Genomic DNA, 26,700 nt, shown 5'->3' with positions numbered 1-26,700 from the left:
CACGCCCCTACCTTTTTTTAAGGTATCTGTGACCAACAGATGTATTTCTGTATTCCCAGTCATGTGAAATCCATAGATTAGAGCCTAATTAATTTATACCAATTGACTCATTTCCTTATATGCTTTAACTAAGTAAAATAAAATAAAATTGTTGCATGTGGCGTTTATATTTTTGTTCAGTGTAGTCAGGTTAAGTCAATGAGAACAAATTCTCTTTTACATGAACGATCTGATTGATCAAGAACGAGGTGAACAACTGACTACAGCTGGTTACCTTGCCAAAGTTGGGTGCGTCTTTGAGTTGGTTGGCAGCTTGAAGGAGGCAGGTGGGGACTGTGGGTGGAGACCTCTGGATGATGCCCCTGTAGCAGGTGTTGTAATGGGGGAGAGGAGACACGGGAGAGGGGGCGGACATTTGGCTCTTCCTCCTCGACGTCAGGCTCAGTTTCTGGGCTGCCCTGTGGAAAGATAGGATGTGGACATTTCAGTAGGTACATCCTCAACTTCTGAATGATTATTTAAGACTTTTTATTAATCATCAGTGAATAACTACCTGCAGGAGCCCATGTCTACTCAGTAGACATCTAACTGACTAGTTTTACACATACCTGACCAGAAAGGACAAAATTGCAGGAGCCATTGGACTGCTCTGGACAGCCACAGTCTCATTCGGTCCCTCTGAGAACTCCTCTGAAAACTGGAGAGAAGTAGAATGATTATCTTAGGAGATAATACTTCAACTGTATTAGAATATCCATAGCCTGGGGGTCCAGTCTGTTTTGGCTATTAGCCAACTCCTCTTTGTGTTCGTTCAATGTCATGCCAAAGTACAGCTTGGCAATGATAAAAGAGTTGCCAACAGCACATCGTAACATAGCCCAGGGAATAGATGCCATTTGGAACACAACCCAAGAGAAGAATCAATTGTTAACCTGTGGATGTGGGGCATCAGGATGAAAGCACATTAGGTAAATGGGACATTCATCATATAGCTCTACATATAGACTAGTAGTCACACATGGGACACATAGCTCCAAGGTTTAACGGAGACATGACTCAGACAATCAGACTCAGAGCCATTACTAAACCTACTGTGACCGTGCTGCATCTGACTATTCCACACCACATACCCTCGAGGATGTGCGTGAAGAGTCTGACTCTTCAACCCAACCCTGCTTTCCCTTCCCTCCAGCCCTAGTGTGTGTGTGTGTGTGTGTGTGTGTGTGTGTGTGTGTGTGTGTGTGTGTGTGTGTGTGTGTGTGTGTGTGTGTGTGTGTGTGTGTGTGTGTGTGTGTGTGTGTGTGTGTGTGTGTGTGTGTGTGTGTGTGTGTGTGTGTGTGTGTGTGTAAGCTTTGGCCTACTCCCTACTCTGTGTATCTGCTGAAATGAAGTCAAAGAGCTTGGCTGCGAGCGAAAGCGACAGCCAGAGTCCTGTTTTATAGTGGCCCCCTCTGCAGCTCTACTGTCTCATCAATGTTTCAGCTTTTAAGGGCAAGATAACAACCCTGTTCCCCTCCCTCTATTGCTACTGCCACAGGAAATATCCAGCCATGTAATGCCAATTAGAGCCAGGAGGCACCTTGGGGCATGACTAACATCTGGAATGAGATGGGTTTAGGGGGCATGGGGTATAGTTCAATTCTACCTCTACTCCTTTCTAACTCTGAACCCCCTGTCCCCCACACCCTGAAGATCTCTCTTTCTCCTGCTATTTTTCTCTCCCTCTCTCTCTCTCTCTCTCTCTCTCTCTCTCTCTCCCCCCACTCTGTCTCTCTCTACCCCCCCCTCTCTCTCTCTCTACCCCCCCACTCTGTCTCTCTCTACCCCCCTCTCTCTCGCTCTCTCTTTCTCTTTTGTCTTCCCCCCTTCTCTCTGTCCCTCTCCTCGTCCTCTCATCTATCTCAAACTGGAATGGTGTAAAAACTCCCATTACCATTAGCATGAGGTCACCTAGCTTTGACTAACATTTGCTCTGCTTCCTACAAGTGGAAAATCACATGAAAACACATCAATGGTCACGTTTCCATCCACAGCTTTTATGCGAGTAAAGTCATGCCTTATAAAAAAGAATCACGACAGCTGTGAGGGAAACAGGAAGTCCAATTTTCTAAATGCCGTCAGGTCATTTGTTTGTTCGACGTGGGATCTTTTGGTGCCTGTAAAATGAATTATGCGTGAAATAGTGGTGGAAACACCTTTATGCGCAAATATTGATATAATAACCATCACATCAAAGTCAACTTGGAGTGACTCAATGACACAGGGTGTGGTCCTCCCACTATAACTCAATCAGGAAAGCGTGCAGTTTATTAGGCTACAGATGAAATAAGAGATGATGAACTTCACAGGGCGGTGAAAGTGCATGATGTGAGTTGGCACATTCGCTATTTAACGCAACAGTTTGGTGACAAAACTATCAGTAGAGTTGAAAATGTGATGGAAAAACAATGAACTTCAGATTTGTATTCAGTACATATAAACGTAAGCGAAAATGTACATTTTGTGAGCACTACGTCATCACGCACAGATTTTTATCCGTTTTGTGGAAACTCACCACTGTTCGGGAAAATGTGCACATTTTCTTTCATGCGGATTTTAGAATATTCACATGAAAATCTGTCACCAATTGGATGGAAACCTTCCTAATAACAAACTTACGCCGGTATAATATGCTCTGCTTTGCATATTGTCTAATAGACTATGGCAGCTAACCTGGTACCAGATCTGTTTGTGTTGCATACAGCCAACTCCTATGGTCATTGTTATGCCAACCATAACTGATCTGAGATCAGGCTAGTCCTCAGCCAGACAGCCACTCCACTGTCAGAAACTGACAGACCAGAGACCACTTCACTTCATTAGCCACAATGGACTGAAGGAGATATAGGTAGATTCCCAAATGGTGCCCTATTCCCTATATAGTGCACTACTTTTGACCAAAGCCCTATGGTAGGAGCCCTATGGCTGAACAAACTACTGTAGCCTACTTAAGGCTCCTTAAATGCTTCCATCCATCCACTTTCGTCCCGGCTGTATTTACCACCTAGCCCTGTGAGGGTTACAATACTGCACTATGCATATTTCACCAGTCGTTAAATATGACCAGGCTATTGATCATTGCGCCGCCTGCTTTTTTTACTGGCTGTTTTATGACGGAAAATAAATCACAACCCAATTCTCTCCATTAGCGATAAGGTTGCAAATGTACACTTCTCAGGATCTAATTGGGGCAGATCGGACGGAGTCAATCAATTCCGACAGTGACAACATCCTCTATGAGAGCATCCACTCCACTCCTCCCCTCTCCCCTTCCCTCCCCTCTCCCCTTCCCTCTCCCCTACTCCTTCCCCGTCATGTGTCATGACTCATGATATTATCCTGATATTGTTCACGTCGCTTCCATTAGACTCCATAATAACGATAGCTATTGTGATATCAAGGCAATATTGTGATATGCAACCTTTAGGTTTTTAGATGTACAGTACCTGGCAGGGAAAGATGGTGACTCCATTATTGCTGGACATTGATATGGAGGAGGCCAGGTGCTGCTGCTCCTCAACCCATCTCTCCATCTCAGCTGGGGTGGGCTTCAGGATCCTCCTAGGGTGGGTCTTCTGGGGGCTTTGACTCCTGGTGAAGCCTGAGAGGCGGGGGCTAGATGGTGCTGTGGAGGTGGTGGATCGAGGTCCAGGGGAGGGCTTGGCAGAGGAACTATGGGTCCTGGCAGAGCGTGAGAGGTGGGGGCTAGATGGTGCTGCTTTGGTGGAGGTGGATCCAGGAAGGGGCTTGGCGGGATATGGAGTGGCCCACTTGGCACGCTCCTCCCTGGCTAGGATCAGGTGGATGGCCTCCTGCTTCAGCTGGCTCAGGTGGGCACCACAGACGTCACAGCCACTCTGCTCGTCCTCCACAGCCCAGACGTCTATGGTACCACTGTGGGTTTGGAGGTTGTCGTGGAGATAGGCTGACAAGGTGGAGTCCTACAGAAGGGATGTAAAGGGAATGTACAGTATGGTTCTATGCATTGAGTCCAATTCAATCACAAAAACAACAAATATCACAGTGAATTACAAAAGCGGATTTTTTTAAATAATTAATTGTCATTGATGACAGTCTGTCATTGAGGAAATGATGTATCAAAATGTGGCATGGTAAGAAGTAGGTCTACATCGACTTCCAGAATCAATCATTATAATAGCATCTATCATAGGACAGAGATGGTGGCATAGCATACTGTATGTTAGTTTCTGTGCCCTTGTTCTCCCTGAACTTCCATTCCAAAACCTTTCTCCCGCAAGCTGCTAATGTCAATGACCCACATTTTGAGTCCCAGACTACTGCAATATTGCATAAAACAAAGTCAACCAGAAAAATGCAGATGTGCCCAAACAAACTCCAAGCCAAAATCTGAGACCGAGCCTGGTAATAGATCTGTTTGTGCTGTGTAGCCAAACTTTGGGTTGTGTGTTTGTCATAACAAAGAGACAAATTGATCTAGGACCAGGCAAAATAATGACCACACAGTCTTAGAAAAAAAGGTTCCAAACGGGTTCTTTGGCTGTCCCCAGAGGAGAACCCTTTTAGGTTCTACTGTACATAACACTTTTTTCCCCCTAAGAGGGTAAGAGGTGGCTAAACAGCACAAACAGGTCTGGAACCAGACTGTCAGAGACCTGTATTTTCTTTAGGATTCATAACAGGACAGATTTCATCATGGCCCTGGTCTGGAAATCAATACACTACAAGAAGCCATTATCAGATTTCTACTGACCGTCTCCGTCCGAACAATGAGGTAATATCTCCACGTAATGGTCTGTGGTTCATTTTAAAACGTCCTGTTCTATTTCATATTCCTCTCATAGGAGAGTGAAGCAAATGTTTTCGTTGTACCTCTGGTAATAAGGTTTGAAGGGAACATGAGTTGCTTTGTTATTAAAACATGAATATCAGTCTGAATCAGTTCACTCTAGGGATAGCCTATGAGTCAGCTCAATGACAGGAACTGATGTCTGCTACATATCAGATGCAATCGGGAGAAAAACATCTAAGTAAGTGACCATTTGGATTTGTCAAGGCAGCTAAAATATGTCTAAAATCTAAAATGTGTTACAAATCTGTGGCTGAATCCCATTTTCTGACCATTTCAATTCAAACCCATTAAATTGTCACCAACGTATATTGTATCACTACAATGAAAGCATGCTACTGTTTACTGCATAAAACACATTTTCATAGAAAGTGAAGAAGTGATTAGCCTACCTTGCATGAGATATATTGAGGAATGACGAGGCTCCGTGCGTGTATCTTTAGTACAGCCACAGTCGCCGTGCAATGCTCACAAATAACTTTTCCGTCAGATTTCCGAACGCTCCAACTTCCCACCATGGGGGGTCTAACCGTGTCAAATACACTGGTAATCCCAGGTCCTCCGGCGCGGGATGGGACATCCGTTTTTGGCCACGGAACTCCATGACGGTCGGCGTTGGACCCTGCACCCTCTGGAGAGGGGCGATCTGTTGATTGACAGTCCTCGTGTTGTACTGTACCGCTCCCAGTCTCAGAGTAAAATCTGGATGATTTACATTGAGGCGCATCTGTCTGTGAAATGTACAAATACCATGCACCTTAATATACTGCAAACTGAAGAAAATAACCATGACATCATCATAACATAAATTGAAACTGATGTTTTAAAAGCCTATGAGTCATCAAATAATATGTTGATACTAGAACTGTGCAACCCACTATCTAAACAACTTAAGATAAATACTGAATGTGGAAAAAATAATATTGAATCAAGCGTCCCTTACCCAATACATTCGGTTCCCTGCTGTGGGACATCTCTCCTTCTCTCTTCGAGTGAGAGATGCCATAGCAATAGGTTGTTGAGAAGGGAAAACGGAACAAAGCCAAAGACAAGGATATGCTGTCTACTTTACTCGGCTTTGTTTTTTTTTTTTTACACGGTTTAAAAATGAAAAGTATGAAGCAATTATATTATTCTAACCCCGTAAAGTATCCGCACTTGCGCGTCTTGTCATGAGCTATTGGCGGTGTGAATGAAGGCGTGCGTAATGTCAGAGCGCATCAAGAGGGAGAGCGCGCAGGCATCCTACTGATTGTATTTATTTGTGCATTCCCCTCGTTCTCCACAGGGAGGCAGTGAAATGCAAACTATAAACGTGGCATTCGGCCTATCTTTTTTAAACTGCTTTCTCAATTGAAGTTTATGGTCTGTAGGCCATGTGAAATATTCTGATTATATGGCCATTTGGGGTATTTCTTCGCGGTTTTTGGATATGATTGTGCCTAACATAATGCTTGTTCGGATGATAGCGGACTTGGCTACAAGATAAGTTATGTGAGTGTGTCTTGAGGACGTTCCATGGACCAGAGTGCCGAAAGTTCATAGCGTGGGTTTTATGGTGGGAGTGTCTGGGAACAAGTTGAATTGATTCTCTCTGATCTTTGGAGAAAATGTACACTCACTCACCACCTCCCACACAGAGGACTTCTCGTTAGGAAATATGCTGTCAGTCATTACTGATAATGAACTCCATTTTGCTTGCTAATTCTTAGATGGTAGGAAACCATATTTTACTGTACTGTGTTCTTGTGGAAATGTTACTTCAATAATCTGACATTCAATATATGTCTGGAAATTGACAGATATTTGAATGTGTGTGTGTTTGAGGGGCAGTGAGGGTTCTCCAAAATGCACATAGGCAACATGGATAGTATGGAACTTCCATAGTATGGAAGGCCAGTCCCGCCACTGAATTTTATAAATGTTGATTCTATTTGGTATTTGGTATTTTATTAGGATCCCCATTAGCTGTTGCAAAAGCAGAAGCTACTCTTCCTGGGGTCCACACAAAACATGAAACATGACATAATCCAGAACATTAACAGACAAGAACAGCTCAAGGACAGAACTACATGAATTAAAATAAAATGACAAAATGCCCACATATCCTACATATCAATACATACACACTAACTATCTAGGTCAAATAGGGGAGAAGAGTTGTGCCGTGAGGTGTTGCTTTGTCTGTTTTTTTTTTTTGATTTCAGAGGTGGCACCACAGATCCCAAAATTGTTTTCCTGGGGCCCAGCGTTTTCCCTGATCTGGCAGCCTAGAGAAACGCATGTAGCCTAGAGAAGCGCATACATTTCACTGTGATTGTTATCAGTAGGTTACAGTTGACCAGACTGGACCACAGATTAATTGTGTACGAGTTGATAAATCATGAGGCAAATCAGTTTAAACAACAGTACTTTGTCCCTCTTTTCAACACTTTTGTGTCAATAAGCCGAATCAAAAGTGTTGGGGCAAATGCCAAATCGCCACATAATTTCAGGTAATTGGGGCCCTTGTCTGCTGGCCGTGTGTTCCTCGGTGGCTGTTGCCAGAGCCTGATGTTGAAATTACAATTAGTGATTAAAAAAGTTCTGAGGACTGCGGAGAGCCTTCTGGGGTTGTTGAGGCACATCTGAGGCGGGAGTGGGGTCCTTACTTGTGGATCTTCACAAGTGGGTAAAGGGACCAAGGCAGTGGGAGAGCAGGTTTTGGGATACAGGTTCACCACTTTCAGATACACCAGGGTAGGCGGCTGTCTGATGGAGCGTCAGTCTTCTCTGCTGAAATGCTACCACTAGTGTGGGCATTGGGATGGGTGGAAGAAGTGGGGCCTAAAATGGTAACTTTGTGTTCAGACACTTCTGCTAGCCTGGTCAGACTTAGAGAATGGAAAGTCAAAGACATAGCCAGGCCTGATGGCATCTGAGGGCGGCAGGTAGACCAGACCTGAGGGTGGCAGGTAACATAGCGGTTAGAGCATTGGGCCGGTAACTGAAAGGTTGCTGGTTTGAATATCCGAGCCGACTATATGAAAATCTGACAATGGACCTTTGAGCAAGGCACTCAACCCTCATTTGCTCCATGGGTGCTGTACTACTATGGCTAACCCTGTTAAACGACATATTTTGCTACACATGCATTAACATCTGCTGAACCAATAAAACCAATAAAATGTGATTGGATTTGTGTGACAATAAAACATATACAGTACCAGGCATAAGTTTGAACACACCTACTCATTCAAGGGTTTTTCTTTATTTTGACTATTTTCTACATTATAGAATAATAGTGAATACATCAAAACTATGAAATAACACATATGGCACAATGTAGTAACCAAAAAAGTGTTACACATATCAAAACATATTTTAACTTTTAGATTCTTCAAAGTAGCCAACATTTTCTTTGATGACAGTTTTGCACACTCTTGGCATTCTCTCAACCAGCTTCATGAGGTAGTCACCTGAAATGCATTTCAAATAACAGGTGTGCCTTGTTAAAAGATAATTTGTGGAATTTCTTTCCTTCTTAATGCATTTGAGCCAATCAGTTGTGTTGTGACAGGGTGGGAGTGGTATACAGAAGATAGCCCTATTTGATAAAAGACCAAGTTCATATTATGGCAAAAACAGCTCAAATTAGCAAAGAGAAACAACAATCCATCATTACTTTAAGACATGAAGGTCAGTCAATCTGGAACATTTCAAGAACTTTGAAAGTTTCTTCACGTGCACTCTACACTACTAAAGTTTGCTGTAAAGAAACCACTACAAAAAGTTCTACAGCTGCACCATCGAGAGCATCCTGCTCAGCCTTTGACCGCAATGTACTACAGAGTGTAGCTCGTATGGCTCAGTACATCACTGTGGCCAAGCTTCCTGCCAGCTAGGACCTCTATACCGGGATGTGTCAGAGAAAGGCCCTAAAAATTGCTAAAGACTCCAGTCACCCTAGTCATAGACTGTTCTGTCTGCTACCGCACAGCAAGCGGTACCGGAGCGCCAAGTCTAGGTCTAAAAGGCTTCTTAACAGCTTCAACCCCCAAGGCAAAAGACTCCTGAACAGCTAATCAAATGGCTACCCGGACTATTTGCATTGTATAATCTATGCACAGTCACTTAACCTCCACCTACATGTACATACTACCTCAATTACCTTGACCTACCTGTGCCTCCGCACATTGACTTTGTACCAGTACCCCCTGTATACAATCAAATCAAACTGTATTTGTCACATGCACCAAATACAACAGGTGAAATGCTGACTTATACAAGCCCTTAACCTACAATGTAAGTTTTAAGAAGAGAATACTTGTCAAGTAAAAAAAATAGATAAGTAAAAAATAAGAAATAAAAGTAACCAATAATTAAATTTAATTTAATTAAAGAGCAGTGGTAAAATAACAATAGCGAGGCTCGCACAATTGGCCCAGTGTCGTCTGGGCTAGGCTGTTATTGTAAATAAGAATTTGCTGTTAACTGACTTGCCTAGTTTTAAAAAAAAGGTTAGATAAATAAATAAATAAATATACACAGGGGGTACTGGTACAGAGTCAATGTGTGGGGGCAATGGTTAGTCGAGGTAATTCAGGTAATATGTACATGTACAGTGGGTAGACTTAAAGCGACTATGCATAGATAATGAGAAACAGAGAAAAGCAGCTTTTGCTCTTTAATTATTTGTTTATTTTTCTATTTTATTCTTTCTTCTTTTTTACATTTTTTTTATTTCATTATAGTTTAGTAAATACTTTCTTAATTATTTTTCTTAAAATTGAATTGTTGGTTAAAGGCTTGTAAGTAAGCATTTCACAATAAGGTCTACACTTGTTGTATTCGGCGCATGTGACGAATGCAATTTGATTCGATTTTTACAGGACACCAATAAGAAGAAAAGACTTGCATGGGCCAAAAAACACGAGCAAATGGACATTAGACCAGTGGAAATCTGTCCTTTGGTCTGATGAGTCCAAATTTGAGATTTTTGGTTCAAACCGCCGTGTCTTTGTGAGACACACAGTAGGTGAACGGAGGATCTCCGCATGTGTGGTTCCCACCATGAAGCATGGAGGAGGAGGTGTGATAGTGTGGGGGTGCTTTGCTGGTGTCACTGTCAGTGATGTTTTTAGAATTCAAGGCACACTTAACCAGCATGGCTACCACAGCATTCTCCAGCGATACGCCATCCCATCTGGTTTGCGCTTAGTGGGACTATCATTTGTTTTTCAACAGGACAATGACCCAACAAATCAAATCAAAAATCAAATCACATTTTATTTGTCACATACACATGGTTAGCAGATGTGTTGCGAAATGCTTGTGCGTCTAGTTCCGACAATGCAGTAATAACCAACGAGTAATCTAACCTAACAATTTCACAACAACTACCTTATACACACAAGTGTAAAGGGATGAAAAATATGTACATAAAAATATATGACTGAGTGATGGTACAGAACGGCATAGGCAAGATGCAGTAGATGGTATCGAGTACAGTACATACATATGAGATGAGTAATGTAGGGAATGTAAACATATAAAAGTGGCATTGTTTAAAGTGGCTAGTGATACATGTATTACATAAAGATGGCAGGATGCAGTAGATGGTATAGAGTACAGTATATACATATGAGATGAGTAATGTAGGGTATGTAAACATTATATTATGTGGCATTGTTTAAAGTGGCTAGTGATACATTTTTACATCAATTTTTACATTATTAAAGTGGCTGGAGTTGAGTCAGTATGTTGGCAGCAGCCACTCAATGTTAGTGGTGGCTGTTTAACAGTCTGATGGCCTTGAGATAGAAGCTGTTTTTCAATCTCTCGGTCCCTGCTTTGATACACCTGTACTGACCTCGCCTTCTGGATGATAGCGGGGTGAACAGGCAGTGGCTTGGGTGGTTGTTGTCCTTGAGGATCTTTATGTCCTTCTTGTGACATCGGGTGGTGTAGGTGTCCTGGAGGGCAGGTAGTTTGCCCCCGGTGATGCGTTGTGCTGACCTCACCACCCTCTGGAGAGCCTTATGGTTGTGGGCGGAGCAGTTATCCTGTCGGGCGATGATACAGCCCGACAGGATGCTCTCGATTGTGCATCTGTAAAAGTTTGTGAGTGCTTTTGGTGACAAGCCAAATTTCTTCAGCCTCCTGAGGTTGAAGAGGCACTGCTGCGCCTTCTTCACCACACTGGCTGTGTGAGTGGACCAATTCAGTTTGTCCGTGATGTGAATGCCGAGGAACTTAAAACTTACCACCCTCTCCACTATTGTCCCGTCGATGTCGATAGGGGGGTGCTCCATCTGCTGTTTCCTGAAGTCCACGATGATCTCCTTTGTTTTGTTGACGTGAGGTTATTTCCCTGAAACCACACTCCGAAGGCCCTCACCTCTTCCCTGTAGGCCGTCTCGTCGTTGTTGGTAATCAAGCCTACCACTGTAGTGTCGTCTGCAAACTTGATGATTGAGTTGGAGGCGTGCATGGCCACGCAGTTGTGGGTGAACAGGGAGTATAGGAGAGGGATCAGAACGCACCCTTGTGGGGCCCCAGTGTTTAGGATCAGTGGGGTGGAGATGTTGTTACCTACCCTCACCACCTGGGGGCGGCCCGTCAGGAAGTCCAGTACCCAGTTGCACAGGGCAGGGTTGAGACCCAGGGTCTCGAGCTTGATGACGAGGTTGGAGGGTACTATGATGTTAAATGCTGAGCTGTAGTTGATGAACAGCATTCTCACATAGGTATTCCTCTTGTCCAGATGGGTTAGGGCAGTGTGCAGTGTGGTTGCGATTGCGTCGTCTGTGGACCTATTGGGGCGGTAAGCAAATTGGAGTGGGTCCAGGGTGTCAGGTAGGGTGGAGGTGATATGGTCCTTGACTAGTCTCTCAAAGCACTTCATGATGACGGAAGTGAGTGCTACGGGGATGTAGTAGTTTAGCTCAGTTACCATAGCTTTCTTGGGAACAGGAACAATGGTGGCCCTCTTGAAGCATTTGGGAACAGCAGACTGGGATAAGGATTGATTGAATATTTCCGTAAACACACCAGCCAGCTGGTCTGCGCATGCTCTGCGGACGGGGCTGGGGATGCCGTCTGGGCCTGCAGCCTTGCGAGGGTAAACATGTCTAAATGTTTTACTCACGTCGGCTGCAGTGAAGGAGAGTCCACAGGTTTTGGTAGCGGGCTGTGTCAGTCGTACTGTATTGTCCTCAAAGTGAGCAAAGAAGTTGTTTAGTCTGTCTGGGAGCAAGACATCTTGGTCCGCGACGGGGCTGGTTTTCTTTTTGTAATCCGTGATTGACTGTAGACCCTGCCACATACCTCTTGTGTCTGATCCGTTGAATTGCGACTCTACTTTGTCTCTATACTGACGCTTAGCTTGTTTGTTTGCCTCGCGGAGGGAATAGCTACACTGTTTGTATTCGGTCATGTTTCCGGTCTCCTTTCCCTGGTTAAAAGCAATGGTTTGCGCTTTCAGTTTCGCGTGAATGCTGCCTTCAATCCACGGTTTCTGGTTTGGGAATGTTTTAATAGTTGCTGTGGGTATGACATCGCCAATGCACTTGCTAATAAACTCGCTCACCGAATAAACGTATTTGTCAATGTTGTTGTTTGACGCAATGTGGAACATATCCCAATCCACGTAATCGAAGCAATCTTGAAGCGTGGAATCAGATTGGTCGGACCAGCGTTGAACAGACCTGAGGAGCTTCCTGTTTTAGTCTCTGTCTATAGGCTGGGAGCAACAAAATTGAGTTGTGGTCAGCTTTTCCAAAAGGAGGGCAGGGGAGGGCCTTATATGCGTCGCGGAAGTTAGAATAACAATGATCCAGGGTTTTACCAGCCCTGGTAGCACAATCGATATGCTGATAGAATTTAGGGAGTCTTGTTTTCAGATTAGCCTTGTTAAAATCCCCAGCTACAATGAATGCAGGCTCAGGATATGTGGTTTCCAGTTTGCATAGAGTCAAATAAATTTTGTTCAGGGCCATCGATGTGTCTGCTTGGGGGGGAATATATGCGGCTGTTATTATAATCGAAGAGAATTCTCTTGGTAGATAATGTGGTCGACATTTGATTGTGAGGAATTCTAAGTCAGGTGAACAGAAGGACTTGAGTTCCTGTATGTTGTTATGATCACACCACGTCTCGTTAATCATAAGGCATACCCCCCCGCACCTCTTCTTACGAGAAAGATGCATGTTTCTGTCGGCGTGATGCGTGAAGAAACCAGCTGGCTGTACCGACTCCGATAGCGTGTCTCGAGTGAGCCATGTTTCCGGGAAGCAAAGAACGTTACAGTCTCTTATGTCTCTCTGGAATGCTACCCTTGCTCGGATTTCATCAACCTTGTTGTCAAGAGACTGGACATTGGTGAGTAGTATACTCGGGTGCGTGATGTGCCCGTCTCAAGGGCCTGACCAGAAGACCGCTTCGTCTGCCCCTTTTACGGCGACGTTGTTTTGGTTCGCCGGCTCGGATCCGATCCATTGTCCCGGGTGGTGGGCAAAACACAGGATCCGCTTCGGGAAAGTCGTGTTCCTGGTCGTAATGATGGTGAGTTTTTATATCCAGTAGTGCCTCCCGACTGTATGTAATAAAACCTAAGATTACCTGGGGTACCAATGTAAGAAATAACACGTAAAGAAACTAAATACTGCATAGTTTCCTAGGAACGCGAAGCGAGGCGGCCATCTCTGTTGGCACTGGAAGTGGTGTGTAAGGGCTGTGTAAGGGCTATTTGACCAAGAAGGAGAGTGATGGAGTGCTGGGTAAGATGACATGGCCTCCACAATCACCTGACCTCAAATCAATTGAGATGGTTTGGGATGAGTTGGACTGCAGAGTGAAGGAAAAGCAGCCAACAAGTGCTCATCATATGTGGGAACTCCTTCAAGACTATTGGAAAAGCATTCCTGGTGAAGCTGGTTGAGAGAATGCCAAGAGTGTTCAAAGCTGTCATCAAGGCAAAGGGTAGCTACTTTAAAGAATATTAAATATATTTTGATTTGTTTTACACTTTTTTGGTTTCTACTGTATATGATTCCATATGTGTTATTTCATAGTTTTGATGTCTTCACTATTATTCTACAATGTAGAACATAATAAAAAATATAGAAAACCCCCTGAATGAATGGATGTGTCCAAACTTTTGACTGGTACTGTATATACAGTGGGGAGAACAAGTATTTGATACACTGCCGATTTTGCAGGTTTTCCTACTTACAAAGCATGTAGAGGTCTGTAATTTTTTATCATAGTTACACTTCAACTGTGAGAGACGGAATCTAAAACAAAAATCCAGAAAATCACATTGTATGATTTTTAAGTAATTAATTAGCATTTTATTGCTAATTTTATTGTGAGGCTATTAGATACTTAAATGTGTAATTCACACTCCGACCTGAGAAAGGCAGCAATACAGCATCTAGTCTGCCGGAAACGCACAAAAATAAGAACAATACGGGAGGGGTAGAAGACTAACAGTATACTCAGTTGAACTGTTGGCGATAGTAGTTGCCCTCCAGTGGGTGGAGGACGTACAACCTGTAAGAATTATAATATGCTCAGATTCTCTATCGGTATTAAATTGTTTATCATCAGGTAAATCTAATAGGAGTCACCTACTATTGGAGGTATTCATGTGAGAATCTGCTGGGTCCCAGCACATTTGGTTGTGGAAGGGAATGAAATTGTAGACCAGTTAGCCAAAATTAGAAATTAGATATAACTTATATTAATGTTCCACTGGGTAGAGGTGAGGCCAAATGTAAGATCAGAGCCATGTGTGGTAGAAGAGATGGGACTCTAAGCCCAAGGGCCGGCATTTGTATGCCCTCCAATGAAAGGTTGGTGGACCAAGACTCAAAGGTCAGATTAGGAAGGAAGAGGTGGTGTTTGCTCAATTGTGCTTAGGACATTATACATTGAACTCGTCATTACATCGGGCTGGCAAGCATGTGAATGGTTTGTGTCTGGAGTGTGCGGCCGATGAAATGGTGGAGCATGTGTTGTTATATTGTTGTAAGTATGTTGAAGAGAGGAAAAGATTGAAGTGTAGGGTCATTGACCGTTGGGTGGTTGGAAGGGATTTGGGGGATGGGGAGGTCTATTAGAAGTTAGTAGGGCTCTTTTTTTATTTTCTCAGAAGTACTGCGTTAGATAGGAGGATTTAGAAATGTTGTAAACCGTGATTGACCACACATTCCAAAACAGTAGGTGGCGGTATGCACCTATAATGTTGGTTTGCAGACCACCATTATATCATAGAAGAAGGGGGAGAATACGGGAGGGGTTTGCTCGCTTTGGCGCCCACAACCCCTTCTGCCAGTGAAAAGGACTATTAACGCTACTGCCATTTGGCGCAGTTAAAAATACGTGAACTTGCATAGCGTCCTTTACAAAATTTCCCGTCTTTGTTGTAATTTTACTTTATTTTAACAGCGTGGTTCAGTTTAGTGTTTTATACATTTTTCAAAATGAGTTCAATTAACGTAAAAAAACTGAAAGTAAACGAGTTGAAGGACGAGCTGAAAAAGCGTCAGCTGTCGGACAAGGGGTTGAAGGCCGAGTTGATGGACCGTTTGCAGGCCGCGCTTGACGAAGAGGCCCTGGCTGGAGATTCTCCCCTTGGGCTGGAGGCCGCGGAGGGAGGCTTTCCCGAGGGAGACGACGACGCCGCCGCCGCTGCTGATGACCAAGAGGACATGGGGGAAGATGAAGAAGACGAGGGCCCCGTCGTTGAAAGCATGGATGCCAACGAGGAGGAAGAGAATGGAAACGGAGAGGGAGACGCCGCTGTCGTGAACCAATGCGAGGAGGAAGAGAACGCGGCCCAGGAGGACGACGAAATGGGTGAGGTAGAAGAGGAAGAAATGGATCCAATGCTGAAGGAAGGTGTGGACGACATGGAGAAAATTACATTGGACGCAGAAGATGGTGAGCCTGGAGACCATCCAGCAGAGGGTGAGTCGCTGGTTCCATTCGAAAATGATTGGGCTGGGTGTCACATGTTTTTGCTAACGTCGTTAGCCTATAATATGTCGGGTGCTTTCGCGAAATTGGTTTCGATGTATATTTGTTAGCTAGTTAAGGTTAGTGTAGCTAAAAAAATGTAAATATTGTTTCACCTGGTCCTACTACACGAAGAACACAATTGGCCTCACCCTATACGTATTTTTTTCTGTTTGGTTGGTTAGCCTAGCTAGATAGCATAGCTAGCAACTACACAAAAGAATGCTTGCTAACTAGGATAGCTAACTCGCGACGCTAGCAGACAGTGGACAAGATTCGACAGGTGCTGGTTTTGGTAGGCTCGTGGTTCTAACTACTACTCAAGAGTATTCTAAATGCGTCTACAAACGGGTTCCAATAAACTGGTCATAATAGAAATGTAGCTAGCTAAAAACAAACATTGTGTAAACTAACTGAATGAACAAGGATTAGCTAGCTGTCAAGCTAACTCGTAAGCTAGCCGCGTATGGCATTGTGCAGGAAGGGGGTCAATGGAGTTCAGTTTCGTCTCTTCACTGACTTGCCTCAGTAAACTATTGACCCCAACATCAGGGACTGATTGACAATGGTCTATTTCCCGATCCATTTTAATAACTCTAGCCGTAGCTGGGTTATTGTGCCTATTTTACTATTTTTGTCGTGATTGTTTACATCTCTACATTTGATCTGTATTGTTGACCAGCTACATTGTAATCAACCCTACTCTCTGGTCAAAACAGCCGTAGACTTCTGTCTAACTTCAGACAGGCAATGGGGTCCTAATGTAATGGGCAACAAGTTAGTCTTCTGTGGGCCAGCCCCACCACAGTCACAGTGCGACCTATCCTTTCAATAAAGGAGCACCTCATTATATTCTTCTTTTATTTCCTAAGGGGATGCGGACAAAGACACGAATGCTGATCAGAAGAATAAGAAGGGTGTTAAGAGACGCCGGGAGGAACATGGAAGGGGCTACTTTGAATTTATTGAAGAGAACAAATACAGCTGGTAAGGATGGGAGACAAAATGGCCTTCGGTATGTCTGAAGAGCCATCACAGCTATGTGAACTGTATTGGCTTTAAGCGCCAATGCATTAATTAGTGCCAAATCCCTCACTTAACTAACTTCTGTCAACATTATGTAAGTTTCATACATGTTTGAATTGAGGGTCATCCCTGGCTTTTAAATGAACCTTACCATTATTACACATGCAGTGCCCACATACACCCCTTATGGACTGCATAATCTAGTAAGAGAAATGAACACCAGTTTATGAATTTGATTGTTCAACATTCACTCTCTTTGTGCAGAAAGGCTTATTGTGTACACTGACAGGGTGACGCAAAGCTGCTCCAAAAAAAACTCCCGGAAGAGTAGCAGATGATGGGTTGGGGGAGGGGGGGTCGCGTAAGGGCACAAGGATGTATCACTTTTTTCCGGGCGTATCACTTTTTTCCGCAAATTGGAGATGGGTGCTCTCCACTGACCGCTCATTGTTCCTGCTCGCATTGTCTTTTTTTGAATGTTTGCTTTTATGTCAAATCACGTCTCTCTCCACCATGTCATCATTATATTCCGTGTGATTGATGTTTTGTTTTTTTACAGGAATGCTTTCTCACTATACAGGTCACTTAAACCTAGTCCAGGACTTAAAATAAATTCAAATGGATATTCCCCATTAAACAAACTTTAGTCCAGGACTAGGCTGATCTGTATCTGGGGAAACGACACCCCCTCCCCCATGTGTGTATCTGGAACCCTATTTTGTTTTCATTGACCCAGTGAGCGGTTATCTAGCCTGTGTAAACAAATAAATCACCTGGTGGCTGATCCTTTGACTGGAGCAGAGCCCCTCGTAGCTGTTAGCTAAACCACACACTATACTGTATGACCCCTGGCTTATGCTCCTTGGTCTGAGTGTGGTCTGACCAATGTTGAGAGAGGCCATTGCGTCTGACCGTACAGCACTAGTGGCCATTGTGAGGACTGTGCAATATGACCAAGAACAGGTTTTTAACTTGTTTTGTTGCAAAGATTGAAGAGCAACGCTGCATTATGGTGTTCCTCCTGTGCCGGAGGCAGGGTTTAGTTCTGCAAATGCTTCAGTCTACATGCTTTGGACACACTCATCATGTTGTGATACTCCTATTCAATATTTCAAAGCTAGTTTCATAAACACAACTTGGCAACAGCTTGATTCTGGTTCTGAAGGCCTTTATTCTTAAGTCGGTGTGGCACAACATTTCCAAACAAGTTCACCTTTTTATCACTACAGTCGCTGGGGTATTAGAACCCCTGCCACACAGTTGAAGCCCCTATAGGCTACGTGGAGCTAGCTTGCGAGCCTCTGTTCCGTGAACATGAAGCGGCAGCTTCAGTGAGATTTGACCTTTAGTGAGAGCAGCTCCACACAGAGTTAAATATATCCAGCAGCCCTTTATACGGCATGACCTTTCAGCATTCTCCAAAACATAAACACAGTTTCTGCCCACATTGAGGCCTTTTGGCTGTTGATGCTTTTTATAATAAGAAATATAGCCCCTGGGACTAATTTTATTTTGTATGTTTATCCAAGGCACCAGTGGACCACTGCAGGTAAGTGATGTTGTTTCATCGTGATTGTCAAAACCTAAAGACTCCAATAGCTTAGTTCCATTTCTGCCCATAGTCTGGACTCTTTCCACTGCTGGACCTCTCCTTCTCTTCCGGGAGGTCACAACCGGATGGCCGTCCCTGCGATTGTATTCAGGTTCCGTCAGAAAGGTTCTAATTCTCTGATGATGTGACTGACTGGCTGTGTTCTCTTTCAGGCCTAGTCTCAAGTCTCCACTGCCACCCCTGGAGGAGGAAGATGAGGAGTTTGATGATACAACAGTCTGCCTGGACAACTGTGAGTCATGTTTGTTGTGTAGCTGGACAGTGTAGTTGTCGCTGGGTTTAATGAATCCCTCTACAAACACTTGTGCAGAAGTAATATGCCTACACCCAATCCCAAATCATAGCCCCTACTACTGCCCCTATGTACTTGTGAAGATTAGCTTGCTATATTGCCTACATCCGTTCCAATATTCTCTAATCTCCGCTAGTGCATTGCGCATAGGGCCTAGGGGACGATTTTGGCATATGACACCAGAATCTAGATGTGTCAGGGGACCGAGAAGAGGGAACTTAATGTGTTTTTTGTTTGTTTGTGTTCCAGATAACTGCGACCTGCACTTCAAGGTGTCCCGGGACCGCTACAGCGCCTCCTCTCTCACCATGGAGAGCTTTGCCTACCTGTGGTCCGGGGGCAGAGCCTCATACGGGCTGTCCCAGGGCAAGGCCTGCTACGAGATGAAGGTAGCCCAGTTTGCGTTTCATTTGTAATTGGGAATTCATAACATTCTGACCTCGGATAACAAACAACAATGGGTTTATCTCCATTTTTATAATTTAAAAGCACCACTACACAGTTAAATAAAGGGTCATATTTTTTTTGATATCTTTTTCATCGCCTGGTTGTGCAATTAAATGCCTGATGTAATCCATTTGCTGCTAACATCACCAATGTAATGTTCTGCCTACAGATAACTGAGAAAATCCCAGTGAAACACATATCCAGTAAGAACATGGACATCCATGAGGTCCAGGTTGGATGGTCCCTAGCTACTGGCAGTCTGCTCCTTGGTCAGTCTCCAATGGCATTGTTGTTTTTCAAAAAGATAATGGTTGTTATGGGATGTTGGCACCCTCTAGAGGTTGTTAGGGAGCATGACATGGAACTGGAACAAAGCCTGTGTGTGTTGTATTTTGCAAGGCAACAATGCAGTGTTATGGAATGAGTGCAGAAACACTAAAATCACCAAATTTATATGACAAAATCCTAGTTTTAGTTACATCACCTAGTCAGCTGTGTGTATCGTGTCTGACGTGAGTTATGTCATTGCAGGTGAGGAGGAGCATTCCTATGCCTACTCTGGCAAAGGCAAGAAAACCACCAATTGCGTGACTGAAGATTTCGGGGAGACTTATGATGAGAATGACGTCATCTGCTGCCTCATTGTAAGATCTTTCTTAATTTAGCCTTACTAATTGCAATAACGTAATATTCTCAACACACAGGCCGATTTTTTAAAATTAATGTTCAGACTTGCATGTGGTGTCGAGTTTCTCATCACTGAGGCCCGTCCCAAAAAAACAAAGCATTTAGATGACATTTATTTAAAAATATGGTCAGTGATGTAAGCTGTCTTCAAAGTCTTCTGTTTAGAAGGTAATCTATGTCCACAAAAACCCATCAAAACCAACCAGTATTTGTGTTAACTTCACTTGGGGTGATAACTTCCTCATTAGCACCTCACATTTTCAATGGTCAATGTTATATTTTGTACATTGAAACTACAAGCTGTAAAATGTTCTATTGCAGAACTTTGAAGGTGAGGAGGTGGAGATGTCCTTTTCTAAGAACGGTAATGAGCCAGTGGTGGCCTTCCAGGCCAGTAAGGAGTCCCTAGTAGGAAAAGCGCTCTTCCCCCACGTCATCTGCCACAATTGTGCAGTGGAGTTTAACTTTGGCCAGATGGACACGCCCTACTTCCCCCAGCCAGAGGGCTACACCTTCCTGCAGCAGGTCACCATGGAGGACCGTGTCCGCGGACCCAAGGCACCTGACACCAAGAAGGACTGCGAGGTAACTATGGCAACCCAAAACATCACTGGCAGTGATTTGTTTGACACAAGGGCCTCCCTAGCAATGTGATCTATCCATAAGCTCAACCTGTATATTTCAGAATAAACGGCTAGTAAAATGTGTATCAGATAATGATTCGCATATTTCTAGGGCCCTTTTCCTCAAACTAATGTTGACTATTTTACGTGCATAACTTCTTCCACCACTTACTGATCTGTTGCGTATGTGTGTCGTCGTAGGTGATTGCCATGGTGGGCCTGCCTGGCTCAGGAAAGAGCACCTGGGTCAACAAGCACATCCAGGAGAACCCCGGGAAATATTACATCCTGGGCAGCGACACCATCGTGGAGAAGATGATGGTCAGTGTTGTACTTAGTCATGGTGTTTGTGGCCCTCTGTATTTTAGAGTAAGTTCTCTCTGCACCCATATTAGAATGAGGTCCTAGTTGTCTGTCAGTTTAGTTTGTGAGCTAAACGTTCAGTCCTATCCTAATTGTTGTATATGTAGTCCCTGGTCATTTGGCACTGTAGGTGTATATCCTGTCCTGCATCAATCTTATTAGTCTCTTTTTGCCATTCATTTTCATATGTAGATTGGCAGTTTGAAGCGTCAGGCGAAGGACACAACAAAGCTCACGGCCATTTCCCAGCGTGCACCTCTCTTCCTGGGCAAGTTCATTGAGATCGCTGCTCGCAAAAAGAGGAACTATATCCTGGACCACGTAAGGCTTGATATTCAATCGCATTCCATCACAGCTGATTTCTTACAAGTCGCAAACACTGACCTTTAGTACTTATTGTGAATAGGAAAGTAGATGTTTGGATACACATAGAATAGTCTCATACACATGAGTACATCATTATATAGTGTAGGCAGGTCTTCGGTGCCAACAAAGCAGTCCAAATCATCATTATTTATGATCACACAGGTCAGCATTATAAGTAATCCCCCCTCCTTCCTCTGCCCAGACCAACCTGTCTGCCCCGGGCCAAAAGAGGAAGATGTGTCTATTTGCTGGGTACCAGCGGAAGGCTGTGGTGGTCTGTCCCTCAGACGACGACTACAAGGAGAGAGCCCAGAAGAAGGCCGAGAGCGACGGGAAAGACGTGCCCGAGCACGCTCTCCTCAAAATGAAAGGTAACGCCGTGAGCTGAGCTACTTCACTAATAAAAACTGTTAAAAGTAGTCTCTCCTACCGTGCTAAAAAGCTAGCGACTTCACGTCTTTAGCACTAATCCAAAAGACTTCCGAAAGTTTGTAGTAATAGAGTAAGGTTACCCGCACCCTAAAACTATTTTGGTTTTCATGTTAGCATGGCTAGCCCCCTCTAAGCTTTGCCCACTCGTGGCTGTCTGTGTCACGAGTGGCCATATCAGGGGGGCAGAGTGACCCTCTCTCCTAAACCCTGGGTCAGGGGCTGCACCCCTGCCTCTGGGCCTGGTGGGAAGAACACCGCAGGTTTCACAGCAGCACTAGAAATCTAGTTTTTGCTACGAAGGACATCATAAGATGGTGTTCATAAGCTGTCTTCGTAACCACCCCATCTCCTTGACTCTTTCCCCTGTGCAGGATTCTTCACCCTGCCAGAGGAAGGTGAGAGCTTCGCTGTGGTGAGCTACGCTGAGCTGCAGAAGGAGGATGCTGCCAAGCTGGTGGAGCAGTACAAGGAGGAGAGCAAGGCGGCCCTGCCGGCTGAGAAGAAGCCCAACCAGGGGTCTTTGACCCCCAAGAGAGGAGGAGGGAGTGTCCGGGGGGGAGGCAGAGGCAAGAACCAGTTCAACCGTGGAGGTGGACCTGGCCAGAGAGGAGGTGGACGAGGTGGCTTCCAGCAGAGAGGCAACTTCCGAGGAGGTGGGAGGTCACGATTATCGGCCATATTGGTCAGATGGTTAGGGTTTTGGCATGACCGGTTTTAACCCCGTTTTTAGGTCTCGCTAAATTGCTAAAACATTCCTTGTTTTGTCTGCAATGATCTGATAGGACTGGACAAGTGAAGGAAAATCAAACCTCTTGATGGGCCTCTGCCCTTTTTCACTTGCATTTATCCTGTAGTTATTGAATAGTGGAGATGAGCAGAGGATTTTAGATCATTAAGATTCAACCCCAGTCTAACTTATGTGTCCATGTCTGCCTCCACCCAGCTCCAGGCCCACGTGGTGGGTTCACTCGCCCCCCTAGAGGGTTCATGCCCCCTCCAGCCTTCAGAGGTGGATTCGCCAACCGGGGCAACTTCAACAGGGGCGGCGCCCTCATGGCTCCCCAAGGAGGGTCCCCAAGAGGGGGACCGATGAGGGGCCACAGGGGTGGAGCCATGAACAGAGGTGGTCCTCCAATGAGCCGAGGGGGCGGCGGTCACATGAGCCGAGGGGGCGGCGGTCACATGAGCCGAGGGGGCGGCGGTCACATGAGCCGAGGGGGCGGCGGTCACAGGGGCAACTTCAACCAGGTGAGTTTGGTCACAGCATTGGAGAATTACAAGTTGGCCTTTATTTGGATAATCTTCTATAGAAGGTGTGTAGATGCTAAAACTATTGACCTGGATTAGAGTTGGTATATAGTTAGTTGATACATTACATTTATAAACCATCTTTAGGGAACTATCCAAATAAGGTGTTATCAAAAAGTTATTGCTACAATTGTGTATTTATTAGCGAGTCTGTTGTCTTTCTCCCCAGGGGTTCCAGCCCAGAGCAGGCAACAGCCGTGGGAATTTTGGCAACAAGAATGGCAGCGGTGGGTTTGGGGGCGGCAGGAATGGTGGAGGACGTGGTGGCGGATTTGGAGACAACAGGACTGGTGGAGGATTTGGCATGGACAAGGCTCAGGCCTTCAACCAGAGCTGGCAGCAAGGGGTGAGTCTCCATTTTGAGTTTAAAGGGCAAATCCTAGCTTGTTAGCCTTGTAAAACAATTGAAGGTTCTCACATTTTTGTATTTTTTTTCTCACACTGTGGCTGTGTTTACACAGGCAGACCAATACAGATCTTTATTAAATAATTGGTATTTTTCTAATAATTGGGCAAAGATCAAAATTGGACTACATGTGTAAATGCAGCTAGGGTCTATAGGGTCCACTGGACATGTCATAATACCCATAACCTAGAGGTCAAACAGGGAAATGGTTCCAATCGTTTTCTTCCATTTATTTTTCCCATAGGGGATTTTAAAACACTTCAAGTTAGGACTGATTCGTGTAGGCTTACCCTGGCGTGAAGGTTTGGTAACCATGTAAGTCTCGCTAGGCCAGGGTTACTTAACAATATTTTCTGCTTTATTTACTCTGATTTTCGAAAATGCTAATTAGCAAAACTACAAATCCCTGCGGGCTCCTGCGTGTCATGTCTAGCAGACACCTTTGCTAACAGGGATTGTCAATTTAAAACTTGCACAAGACAGTTCGCAGAATTGTCAATTTAAGAAATGTTGCCAATTTATTCATTACTACATTTAGCTAACATTAGATAGTTAATCCAGAGATTCTTACCTTTGCCTCGATTCGTCTGTCTCGTTGATCATGGAATTTGTAGTACTTTATGATAGCCACATTGGCAAATACTCAGCATTTTATTTTGGGTGGTAAATACAGGCAAATATATTGATTTGATACGTCACCTTGTCCTAGAGATTTACAAGGTTATCAAAACATCACGCCAGGGTAAGCCTATGCAAAACACAGCCCTTATTTTAAGTGTTTCTAAAATCCCCTATGGGAAAAATTTATGGAAAATGATTGGAACTATTTCTCTGTTTGACCGCTAGGTTTTATGGGTATTATGACTACATTCTGGATGGTGGAGTATACTTTGAGGCTGAGAACGCGAATTGGGAAAGTTTGCATTGTGAGGCCTAATGTCACTTTTTAAGAGTTGTCTTCTATTGTCTGCATCTAACTTCCTTGATCTGTGTCCCCAGTTTTGGAACCAGAAGCCATGGAGCCAGCAGTATCAGCCAGGATACTATTAAAGACTTTCTGATCAAAAGGACTGGTGGCCATTAATGGTAACCAACCACTAGCCACGGACCCCCTGCCCCACCCCTCCCGTTTTTTCTAGAACCCACTTTTTAAATTGAAAACAAAAAACGCAAGCCGATGGAGCAACATTCCACATCCGAGGAGAGGAGTCTCTCTGAAGCTTTATGGGTTTTTCCATTTGATTTTGTACATTTTATGATCCCCACATTTTAAAGAAATCACATGCTTTTAAAAAAAATCCCATGTTTGAGAAACATACCACATCACGAACCGCAACATTTTCCCTCTGCTTCAGTGACATTTTCAGGGTTGTGCATTTTCTGTAATGTTTTTATTTTTTATTTTTACAAAATGTAAATATTGTCTTGCGTAGTTATGTTTGTATAAGAAGTGAGAACACTTAGTTCCTTTCGGTTATTATCTTATGAGAGGCATGGTAGCTATAGTATTGTTAGTGATTTGTATATGTAGTCCATAAGCAACAAACAGTAATTTGTTATTTTTAATTAAAACATCAAGCATGTAATCTAAACTCCGTAGATTTACAATAAACAACCTATTTGCTTTTTGCAGAAGTCTATGGCTTATGACTTTTACTTGAGTTCAAAGGTTACCTAAAGTACCTTTTGAATGGGCAATGGGCTGGTTTGCTACTTCAAACAACGACATCCGCCCTATATCTACACAGTTAGCATCTCACAATGTGCTACTTACTGATGTAATTCATCCATTGTTAATACACACCTCTATCCTTTTCACCTTTTCATGATACAGGTTCATCTCATTGAGTTGATATTTTGCAAGAGATACCTGTTCATCTGGATGCCATTGTGCTTTGAAGAAGTATTACAGCAAATCCATTTCTGTAGGGTATTAGAAGCCATTTTAAATATTGCATTATGCCTTTTGATATCATAATTTATTTTGTGATTTGTATGTTTCTTGATATAATGGGACACATTACTGATCATGGTGCTGACCAGGCTTGATTCTCAGGTGCAAATTGAACAGCGGTTCCTTTAATTTGTCAAACTTTGGTTGATTGGTGTGGCATTTTTAGGTTAAGCTTTGAATAGTGTGAGTATCTCAATTGTTCTCGCCTCAACCATTGGAGGAGAATGTCAGAGGGGCAGGACCTCTTTCTTTCTCATCCAATGGGTTTTAACACGAGAGGACGCAAGCCATATGGAATTGAGATTCTCCCAGAGTCGATGACCACAAACGAGTTCGCAAGAGCACAAACAAATCTGGGACCAGGCTAATTTGAACTATGCTTTAATGGAAGGGTATACATTCTGTGGCTGGTTTAGCACATATGTTCAACACTCAGTTGTAGGCTACATTGAAAATGGTTGATTTAAAAATTACAGCGGCTTGCATTTACACCAGCAAATAAAGGCCTACATGTCAGTGTATACCCACCAATAACCTCACTGCTACTAGAAGTGACTGACATTGAAACACACACAGCAGACATTGAGTTTTGTATGTGTAATGGAGGTTAGAGACCTGGAGTCTTGCTTTTAGTGTAATTTATCCAGTGCAATTTACAGGAGCAATTAGGGTTATGCGCCTTGCTCAAGGGCACTTTGGCAGATTTTTCAGCTAGTTGGATCAGGGATTTGAACCAGCGACCTTTTGGTTATTGGCCCAATGCTCTTATCTCTCAATGCTAATGCCCGGGCTTAAGCTCAGTAGGCTAACAGTCTTATGGCACACATGATCCAGGTCCAAACCAAGTCAGTAACATCTGTTGAGGTGTGTGAACCCTCTGTTCAAATGAATTGGTGACGGAGTAGTCCGACAATGTGTAAACTCGCATAGCTCAGGCTGAAGAGCCTACCAGCAGTGTCAAAGCGATGTGTGTTCCACTGTAACATTGTGTTGCTAGATCATTGAAAACAATTAGACAAAATTGTCAGTCCATTTTGTAATTGTTTCATTAGCTTATTTAAAATTGTATGACCAGGTGTGATGTGTACTTCCCATGTCAAATTGAATGGATGTCCGTGAACTAATTTAAAGTATTCTGCATAATAATGTACGTTTAAAAAATAGCCCAACCAAACAGATCAAAAAATATATTTCTTTCAGCAGTGTGTATATTACTAAATATTTTCAATATACTAATTCATTACGTTGTGAGTAACTTACAGCTTTTCTCTTCCTGCTGAGATCTTTTTTTTTTTGACAATGTTTTGATATGTGTT

The 26,700-nt window shown here is 43.7% G+C and overlaps 2 protein-coding genes across 3 annotated transcripts in view; one reads left to right on the top strand and one right to left on the bottom strand.

The window, feature by feature from the left end:
• Positions 1–5,966, bottom strand: part of LOC110529837 (kinesin-like protein KIF26B) — a 33,543-nt gene extending 27,577 nt beyond the window's left edge. The window contains exons 1-5 of the mRNA XM_021612426.3: positions 5,811–5,966; positions 5,260–5,598; positions 3,486–3,980; positions 609–697; positions 275–458 (exon numbers count right to left, since the gene is read on the bottom strand). Of these exons, the coding sequence (XP_021468101.3) occupies positions 275–458; positions 609–697; positions 3,486–3,980; positions 5,260–5,598; positions 5,811–5,873 (1,170 nt within the window). The 5' untranslated portion in view covers positions 5,874–5,966. The remainder of the gene's footprint in view (positions 1–274; positions 459–608; positions 698–3,485; positions 3,981–5,259; positions 5,599–5,810) is intronic.
• Positions 5,967–15,102: 9,136 nt separating this feature from the next.
• LOC110529836 (heterogeneous nuclear ribonucleoprotein U) lies at positions 15,103–25,065 on the top strand. 2 transcript variants are annotated; one of them, XM_021612425.3, is made up of 14 exons: positions 15,103–15,820; positions 16,741–16,855; positions 18,659–18,738; positions 19,048–19,187; positions 19,415–19,514; positions 19,777–19,889; positions 20,254–20,517; positions 20,757–20,876; positions 21,111–21,239; positions 21,487–21,655; positions 22,088–22,369; positions 22,660–22,964; positions 23,194–23,370; positions 24,430–25,065. In XM_021612425.3, the coding sequence occupies exons 1-14, from the start codon at positions 15,334–15,336 to the stop codon at positions 24,478–24,480; spliced, it is 2,532 nt and encodes an 843-aa protein (XP_021468100.1). In that variant the 5' UTR covers positions 15,103–15,333; the 3' UTR covers positions 24,481–25,065. The 2 variants fall into 2 exon arrangements, with proteins under 2 accessions (XP_021468100.1, XP_090099429.1); XM_090243303.1 differs by lacking the exon at positions 16,741–16,855 and having other exon boundaries at positions 15,121–15,820.
• Positions 25,066–26,700: the final 1,635 nt, after the last annotated feature.

This window comes from Oncorhynchus mykiss, chromosome 8 (genome assembly GCF_057628025.1).
Source record: "Oncorhynchus mykiss isolate SJ-2025 chromosome 8, ASM5762802v1, whole genome shotgun sequence".
NCBI classification, from domain to species: domain Eukaryota; kingdom Metazoa; phylum Chordata; class Actinopteri; order Salmoniformes; family Salmonidae; genus Oncorhynchus; species Oncorhynchus mykiss.
This window is presented reverse-complemented; position numbering and strand designations above follow the sequence as displayed.

Coding starts and splice junctions, on each gene's coding strand:
- LOC110529836 (XM_021612425.3), top strand. CDS start 15,334: ATGAGTTCAATTAACGTAAAAAAACTGAAAGTAAACGAGTTGAAGGAC. Junction 15,821..16,740: donor TGGAGACCATCCAGCAGAGG/GTGAGTCGCTGG, acceptor TTATTTCCTAAG/GGGATGCGGACAAAGACACG. Junction 22,370..22,659: donor GAGAGGCAACTTCCGAGGAG/GTGGGAGGTCAC, acceptor GCCTCCACCCAG/CTCCAGGCCCACGTGGTGGG.